This window comes from Dioscorea cayenensis, unplaced genomic scaffold (assembly GCF_009730915.1).
Source record: "Dioscorea cayenensis subsp. rotundata cultivar TDr96_F1 unplaced genomic scaffold, TDr96_F1_v2_PseudoChromosome.rev07_lg8_w22 25.fasta BLBR01001699.1, whole genome shotgun sequence".
NCBI lineage: Eukaryota > Viridiplantae > Streptophyta > Magnoliopsida > Dioscoreales > Dioscoreaceae > Dioscorea > Dioscorea cayenensis.
Window position 1 is genome coordinate 48,085 of NW_024088090.1, and position 9,662 is coordinate 57,746.

Genomic DNA, 9,662 nt, shown 5'->3' on the forward strand with positions numbered 1-9,662 from the left:
AATATTTTAAAATAGTTGTCATTTTATAATACTAAAGCAATGTTTATTTCTACCCCAGTTTGACCATTCTTCAATTTTCTAAGTTATATAGACGAAAGGAGCCATATTAGTAGTTAAAGAAAAGAAAGGTTATAAGAAAGTGGTAGTTTAGTTATTTTAGTTTATTTTATATCCTAAAATTTAACAATTTTAATGTTATTTTTAATTTTTATATAAGAAGGGAGTATGAAGTGGTAGTTTATTTTTAGTAGTTAAAAATTTTAATTTTTAAGATCTTTAAATGATTTGTATGAAGGGAGTATGGCTTTTTGTTTGTTTAATATTACCCCTATTTTGCTCAAGTATTATTTGTATATTCTACAATTATAAAATTTTTATTATTTCAATTATTTGGTGTGAACTATACCTCTTCTCAGCTCCCCTAATCAGAGATTAAGAATTGGTAGTTTATTCATATTTCTCAAAGCTAATTAAAAATTTATTCAAACAAGTATTAATATTTTTGCAATTATATCAAATTTTAATTGCTTTTGTTGCATGTTGATTTTGAATAATAGGTGTAATTTATTTAATTTTAAATATTTGTATATTAAGCCATTGGAAAGCCACATATATAAACTAGCCATGTGTTTTGGTATTGATATCTTCTAATTAAGAAAGACAAGATTAATTCTTATAAGTATATATCGAATTACAAAAAGGTGTTATGGCCTAGGTAAGCTTGTTAGGTAGTGTAAAGTATTCTTCATTTCCTTCATGTAGATCAGTAGATAGATGGATCTCTTTTTTCAAAGCTTTATTCTTCAATTATTGAATTGCTTTTGTACACGCTTTAGAACCTTTCAAACAATAAAAAGATGTGAGTGCTATATATTTCATGACAATATATCAAACATAATTCTTTTTAATCATCTTATTTGGGATTATCAAGATTTAACGGTAGTTTGTGCGCTTAATTTAATCATGTATATCATGTTATAAGGACTCAAATCAAATCTAAAATGTAATACTTAATAAAAAGAAAGGCATCAACATTGGATATATATGAGAATATGAGGATTTTTTAAAAAAACAAAAAACAAATAGACGATAAGTCCCCACATTAAAAAAATATCAACAATATGGATAGATGTGGACTAAGCTTAACAAGCACATGTGCTCTTACTTTATATGGAATTTGGGATCAATCACCAAAACTATTATTTCTAAATAATTTTATCAATATTTTAGTTTAGCTATAAAATTTATGTAGAGTAATAGTTGAAATAATTGATATATATATATATATTTATTTGTGAAATCAGATTAATATGGTTTTAATTTTAAGAGTTTGAATCATGTCAGTTTAGTTTGAATTTATCGAACAAAGTATTTATATATATTTTGGTTTATGTACTACATAATTATGTTTAATACTATTAAATAAGCAAAATTTTCATTTCTTATAAATTCACTAAAGTATAAGAAAGAAAATAATAAACTTTATGCGCATCATTCACGTGATCTATATACACATATAAAGACTCAGATTGATATGCTCCTAGTTTTAAAAGCTCGAGTCACACCAGTTGAGCTCAAATTTATCAAACAAGCTGCTTGTTTATAAACAAATAGCTTGTTTATTTATTGGTTTTCTCCTAAACGATTATGTTTAATATTTTTAAATAAATAAATTTTGTGTTTATCATTCATATATATATATATATATACATATAGATTTTTATTGATCTAGAAAAAACGAACAGTAGATACCTAGAGAGGTCTTTTGGTGGATTCTAAAAAAACGATTATTATTAAGTACATAGATATTAAATATATGTATGATAACTTTGACGCTAGCATTAAAACCTATAGGGAGAGAGTTTATATAGTTCCCCATTATTATAATGCCATGTCAAATTCAGCATTAAGCTCTCACTTGTTTACTTTAGTTGTAAATGATCAAGATCAAATCAATTGGTGCATGTGTTTTACTGATGATGCAATCTTAATTAATGAAAGGTAAGGAAATGTGCTTAGTTGAAGTTGGAGATATAGAAAAATACTTTAGCGGCTAAGGGTTTTCGAGTTAAGGTAAAAAATGAAATATTTGAGATAGAATTTTAGTAATGAGGCAAGTAAATATGAGGCAGGAGTTAGGATAGATGATACTTGGTAAAAAGTACAAGTTTTGGTTATCTAAGCTCTATAATTGAATAAGACATGAAACTAATAGAAGATGCCACATACAGGGTTAAGGTAGGTTAGGTAAAATAAATGAATACTTTTGAAGTTTTATGTAATAGTAGAAAATTTCTTAGATTGAAATCTAAGTTTTAAAGGATGATTGTTAGATCAACAGTGATGTATTGATCAGAATGTTGGGTATTTTAAAAACAACATACTTAAAAAATGAGTGTAGTTGAAATAAAGACTTTGAGATGGATATCATGATTTATTAAAAAAGACTATTTAAAGAATGATGTTAAAAACATATTATAAGTTACACTTATCACTAACAAGTTAAGAGAAAACTACTAAAATGGTATAGACATGTCATTAGACAACATGTACGTCTATATAAAAAAGATAAAAGCTCTCCAAATGAAAAGTCGTACAAGAGTAAAAAGTAGACCTAAAAAGTGTTTAGCAACAACTTTATGCTATGATATGACATAGCTTAATTTATCTAGCTTTTTTTGTCAATTAATAGAGCAATATTGAACGGAAGAACTCATGTAGCAGAGCCCAAATAATTAAAAATAATTGCTTGTTGTTGTTATTGTTGTTGTTGTATGTCACATCATGTCATGTTTTCCAAGCTAATACATCAGTTTCGATGTCTAATCAATTACATTTTTCAATTGCTTGATATTAAGCTAAAAATAACTAGTGATAAAAGATAGCCACGACAAAATATAGGATTTTTGAGTGGAATCATTTTCAATAACATCAGTGCACTATGTGTAATATAGGACAAATTGCCCTTATCTCATTCTTCTTCCAAATTTAAAAAGTAGAGGATTCGAATTTTATCTGTGCCTTGTCCACATTTATCTAAAAAATTACGCTTTATTCCTGAAACTAGCATATACTTTATTTAATGTGGTCCATGCCTAAAATAACTCATTTAAATCACCAAATTAAAAATAATGGTATAGTTTGTCCCTTGGTCTCTAATAATATACACGTTAGTAAATATCTTTTTTTGCATTAATCATATGGAATGAAGAACTTGCCAGCAACACAAATGTTGTTGTTAAAAAATAATAATAAAACTGCATTTTACGTACTCGAAAATATTAAAACCATATAAGTGAAAGGTAATTGTATATTTTTATAAAAATCATATTTACGTAAGTTCAAAATTACTTTACAAATTTTCAAAAAATATATTTTTTTTCAAAATGAATAAAGAAAAAGGTAAAGAACTATTTATTTGTTTATAAATTTTTTAATTAACTTCTGCTTCATAAGATATATACATAAATAAAAATAATATATAAAGATATATAAGAAAAAAAAATGTATATATATATATATAGTGAGAGAGTTAACAACCTCTTGGTTTATTGATACCAGATCCTCTGTGTAGAGTACCCATATTATTACTGAGAAAGCAGGTGCAAACCTCAACTCACACAGAGTGAGGGCACAGATACGTGTGATATCAACTCCACACTTGCGCATATCTCTGAGTTAATTTACCCATTTTGTCGATATATATATAGAGAGAAAGGAACTAGTCTAACGGTTTCCTATCTTGTTTGTGTATAAGAGGTCTCGAATTCAAAACCTCTCAAGCATAATGAAATAAAAATAAAAAAGTGTTTATCGTCAGTTTATAAAAAACAAGAGAGAGGAGTCTGACCTTCTACCGCCACATCCATGCTCTCTTTGGCAGTTGAAGTACAAAGCAGCAACAGGAGGGCCAAGATCATAATACAATCCAAAATCTCTAGTGTTGAAGTTTTGGCGCCATCCAGGTCTCTCTACTCTTTGTTGAACGTGTTGCCGGAACAACACAAACACAATACGGTGTATTCCTGTCACTGCTCTTGGGCATTCATACCTCACTATTTCATTCCCTGAAAAACATATGTTTAAGTATTTAGTGATCATTATCACTAAATAATTAATTATTAAACAATGTTGTGATTAATAATATATCCACCATATCTTATATCTGAAGCTTCTGGGATGTCTGTCACCAACCTGAATAAAATTGCAAAATATATTTAAGTTTTCTGATTGGGGGAAATGAAAGAACATGCATGATGCTCATGCTCACCAGAGTAGGTACTCTTGCTCAGTTGGATTAGTTGGACTTGGTGCATCAGGGTCTACCATCACCTGTTTAATTTAAATTATGTTAGCTTAATAAATAATTATATCACAATTCTCCAGGATGTGAGGGAGATGGATCTGAATTTTTTTATTTTAAAAAAGAAAAGTTTAAAATTATTTCTAAAGCAAAATAAGAAGAGTCTGCTTTGTCTGTGCAAGTGCATGGATGAATCTTCAGCCTTTTATTTGAGATGAAAATGAGGTATCTCTCTCGTATTGTAAAGGTGATTTAAAACAAATGTGGATAAGTCATTGATAGAGTTTGAACTCTGGACTTGTTAGTTGGGAGAGATGAAATACCACTATCTTATTGCAGGGTTAATTTGTTCTGTGTGATATCAACTATTGTATATATATATATATATATATTTTAATATTCTTTGTACTACTATTTTGTTACCACTAGTTTATTTTATTTTTATTAAAATATACATAAATAAATAAATTAGAGAAAACTGATTATATTTGCAAACTACACCAAATTCAAACCTAGTTTTTTTTATCATTTTAATAATTTTATTTAATTTTTTTTTCTAAAATTTTAGTTGTTTTCCTTAAAACAAAAGTTAAACGCATTATGTGTCGAAAAAAGAGATAAAGAAAATGAAAGGGAATAATTCTCGAAATTGCATACAACTGCATGATTTGCATTTATAAATAGTAAACAATTAAAAGTTATATATCCACTAATTCAAGAGTTGCATTGTCATTTTAAGGTCAATCACTTTTCAAAATTTTATTATAAATTATTATACTAATTAATCAAAATTATTAATAAATAATAATAATTAAGTAAATATAATCATAGACAAAATAAGAATCCAAAAACTTAAAAAACAGTGAAAATGAGTGAAAGTGAAAGCATCTCAAACTACGCTGCCTTTTAGCATAATTGCTTTACTAACTTCCAAGCTTTTAGATTGGATTGAACTCATGTGAAACTAAAATATATTAATTAAACCACTTACTTGGGTTAATTAAGCAAGAGTCAATTAAATAATTAACTTACTAATGTGTAGAGATCAGAACCACAATTGAATCCTTGGATATCAACCCAAGGTTGATCAGCCACTGATGAAGACCTCAAACCAGTACCATTAGTGATCTCTCTACCACCATACACAACTCTCATGCTTGCTAACTTCACAAATGGATCAATCACATCACCAATCACTTGACCAAGCACAAGAGGATCTCTATCTCTAGACATGAATGAATACTTAAAGATATATAAATATGTATATAAAACATAAATTGGAGCACTCTTTCTGAGAAATGAAGTTAGAATATAATGTTTTATATATATATGTATATATAGAAAGGGAAGAAGAGATAAAATGGTGACATGAACCAATAGGAATCTATACATATAAACCTCCCCCTCTTGTTGCCTCTTCCATAAAGGCAAGTGGAAGTGTTCCATATTATCACAAAAAATCAATGCGTTGTTTGTACTAATTTTTCGTTTAATAAGCGAAAACAGAGAGGGGAGTTATGAAGAGTTTTTTAAGTTAATGAGATTATATATAAAGTAATGATATGATCTAATATAGAGGACATGCAGGTTGAAACTGGCCGGGTTTAATAGAGAAGTCACCTGAAAGAATCTTGATTTTTTTTTTCTTGGGCATGCATGGAGAATCATGCAAAATGTCTATCTTGTATTAGAAATATAGTCATTATCTTATAGGCTGGGAAGCACTCAATTGGTCATAGATTCTCATCACAAAGCCATGAGGAAAGCATGCTTCTTTCTTTTAGGTATATGCTTTTAGCTGAGTAGCAGTTGATGATAAGCAGATGATAAATGCTTGTGTATAGGAATTAGTACTTTATCAAGACATGCATGCATTTATATATTGATGGATGTTGGAAATAAGATGTTAAGTTTGATAAGGTGAAAGAGATAGATTTATATATTCGTATTACTCTTAGTTATCTAAAATACATGCATGCAGACATTGATATATAAATGAAGAAGAATATATTCAATAGAATAGGATATCTCATGTTGCACATATTTGATGTTAAATAGACGTACACCAAACACGTGTTGGGGTGAAGTTAATTCGATCTAAGAGATTAAATAGTTGGTATATAAGATGAGTGTTATAGATTTGTATATTCATATTAACAAGAATCACTAAATTATCTGATGTGTGGAACTATTTATTATCTTACATATATGTAAACATTAATAAGCATATTAAGAAGAATATAAATATCCAGAAAATATCTTTTGTGTGTGTAAAATAAACACATATTGATGAATTTAAGTTAATCTACGGTCTTATGCCAATAAGATCAATGAGCGATTTAATTTGTAAATCAACCGATGCCTAATAGAAGAATATATAGTAACTCATTTCCCTCTTAAGTGCTCTCTCACAAAAATGGTTAAGAGTTGTGACTTATCTCCATTTATCAAAAGAAAAAAATAATGTTACATGCAAACATTGATAGACATAAACCAAACACAGTACTGATCTAAAAGATTTAGATTTATATACTGATATTAAAAAATTAACCAATACAGAACTAGCCAAGTTTTCCTAAATAGTTGTGACTATTGATAAGCGAAGAGGAATATATGCAAAGGATATCTCATGTGCTGTTAATGTTGATGTTGATGTTTGTGTTATTGTTACTGTCGTTATAGAATCAAAGACATTAGTTGCCATTGAATAATATCTGATGATACCCAAGGCTAGCTCACATATATATGAGTGAAACCTGGGATTGATTCTTTGGAGAAAGTGAGTTAATTAGAGATATGAGTGAAATAAACAAGCACTAGCACTAGCACTTAAAAACAGAAAAAAGGAAAAAAAATGAGTGCATCTTTCTGGCAAATTAATGCTGCTTGGATGCATATGTCTGAGCTTTATCCAATGGAATGGAATACTACTTTGCTTATGTTGACATGCTACAGCCTTTAATATATGTTTATAAATTTATTTTTTTTATTTTTTATTTTTTATTTTTTTTTATTTTTTATTTTTTTATTTTTGAAAATGTGGATACAACCCACAGACACATAAAGCCCACTAGAAGTGGGTACAAAACACCCCAGGCCAAAACAGCTAGCCAGAACCCAGACAAAATAGCACTACCCCAAACCCTGAACAGAGTCCCCTCCACCGGGAGTAGCTCCATCGCTGGGATCATCATGTTGCCCAGAGAACACCAAGCTGCGGCGGAGAGTAGAAGTATTCTCACCAAAACTCGCTTCTGCTGGGAAAGGCGGGTTACAAAAAACCACAAGATCAAAACATGGGCAATCTTCGAAATAACAAAAGAAGGAGAAACTGAGACAGCATTAAAAATACAATCATTCCTAGCAAGCCAGACATGCCATACAACAGCTTTAACATTGACACCTCCTAAGGAACGCAGGCAAGGCCGAAGTTTAAACCACCAGGATCCCCACACCTCACCCAAAGAGGACGGGGGCGCAATTAAACAGAAAATGTGCAAGAAGAAACTCCAAATAGGTTTGACAAACTGGCACTGCCGGAAGAGATGATCCACAGATTCACAATCCGCATGACATAGGACACACGTAGTGGTAGGAAGCTTGTTGCAACGCCGGACGGCTAAATTTTTCAGAGTGAGAATTCTATCCCTCCAAGCGAGCCAATTGAAAATATTAACTTTCTGCGGGCATAATGAGTTTCAAATTACCCAGGCGACCGGACATTTAATCCCCCCATCAATCAAGAAGGAATAAAAGGATTTAATAGAAAATCGCCTGTTCGGTGTAAGGGTCCACCATTTCAGATCTTCCTCATGCAAACCAGCCCGAAGGGTGTAAGTTTCCAAATAACGGCCCACCTCCAAGTCCTCCCTAAAAGGCGCATGCTCTAACCTGTGGCTCAGCTCCCTAACTGTGCCATTAGGGTTGTCCGACATGATGAACGAGTCTGGCCAAATGTTCATAGGAGCACAACCATTCAGCCATTTATCCTTCCTAAATAAAGTGCGGGAGCCATCGTATACAAATTTGCTCGGTACATCCCCTTAGAGCCGGTAAGCAGCAAAAAAGACCACTCCAAAAAAATGAGGCCCGTCCGTGTCGATGGATATGCAGGTTCCAATTTGAAATCTCATAATTGTAGCGAACGATTGCCCACCCACACCAGTTCGCATCAAAAGACAACTTACACCACCACTTACCGAGGAGGGCCGAGTTGAATACCTTCAAATCGAGGATACCCCACCCTCCTAAGTCCTTTGGCCGACAAATACTCTTCCAGCCAACTAGTCGGCATTTGGGCTTGTCAATATCTGGCCCCGTCCACAAAAAATCCCTCCTAAATCTGTCAATCTCTTTGACAGCCCAGCTCAGGAGTCAAAAAATAGACATCCAGTACGTTGGAATAGCAGATAAAACTGAGTTCAACAAGGTAAGCCTTCCACCCACGGACAGATGGTGAGCTTTCTAGGAAGACAAACGTCCCCGGACCTTAGCAATAAGAATTTCTCAATCCAGCTTCCTCGGCCTTCTTCTCGAAATAGGAATACCCAGATAGGTGACCGAAAAAGCGGTCAACAACGCAGCTCAGAGTCAAGGCCTCAGCATGGTTCGAGAGTCGATCTAACCGCGAGGAAAATAAACAAGTTTTTCGAGAAATTGGTTTCTAGACCTGACATCCCTTCAAATAAATATAATAGCAGCTTAATGATGCGTAAGTCCTCCAGTCCCCCAGTGGTCATAATAAATAAGTCATCACATGCTCAATAACAAAAAGACAAAAAACAAAAACTTCCTTCTTATTTTTTTTTGGTAGATATAAAAACAAAAAATTTGATGTATAAATAAAATTTATATAAAATACAACTTTTTTTTTTATTAAAGGTGGATAAACCACATTCATTAAGAAACAGAACTGACAACAAATAACAGAGGAACAAAACCAGATGTCAAACAACCCACAAGTAGTGAAAGACACTAGTAACAAAATGTCCAAGAACAAATAGGAGAATAATAAAATACAACTTACTATAATTGCAAAATTTAAGGTTATAAATGAAATTTTATTAAGATATATATGAGCTCGCCGGTGGTTGTTGCATATCTTGTGTTTTTTCATATTTTTGACCCATCAATTTTCTAAAAGCTATAAACTTTTAAACCAGTGCAAGATACATATTAAAAACCCTTTAAAATTGGTAAATATTTTTATGCAGGTATTTTTTCTGCAAACCCAAAATTCAAACTCACACTAACTTGCTTAAATGGCCTAATTGTTTCTATCTTACCAACTTTGATGGGATTGTTGTAGTGTATTGGTAGCTACTGTTGAAAAGATTTTGTTATTGCAGTTTTTTATTTT

At 31.2% G+C, this 9,662-nt stretch overlaps 1 protein-coding gene across 1 annotated transcript; it reads right to left on the reverse strand.

Moving 5' to 3' along the window:
- Positions 1 to 794: 794 nt before the first annotated feature.
- Positions 795 to 5,536, reverse strand: LOC120256890 (protein TWIN SISTER of FT-like). Its single transcript, XM_039264560.1, has 5 exons — positions 5,336 to 5,536; positions 4,271 to 4,332; positions 4,154 to 4,194; positions 3,851 to 4,067; positions 795 to 839 (listed from the first exon to the last, which is right to left on the reverse strand). Exons 1-5 carry the CDS (start codon positions 5,534 to 5,536, stop codon positions 833 to 835), a joined length of 528 nt encoding a protein of 175 aa, XP_039120494.1. The 3' UTR covers positions 795 to 832.
- Between the last annotated feature and the right edge of the window lie 4,126 nt (positions 5,537 to 9,662).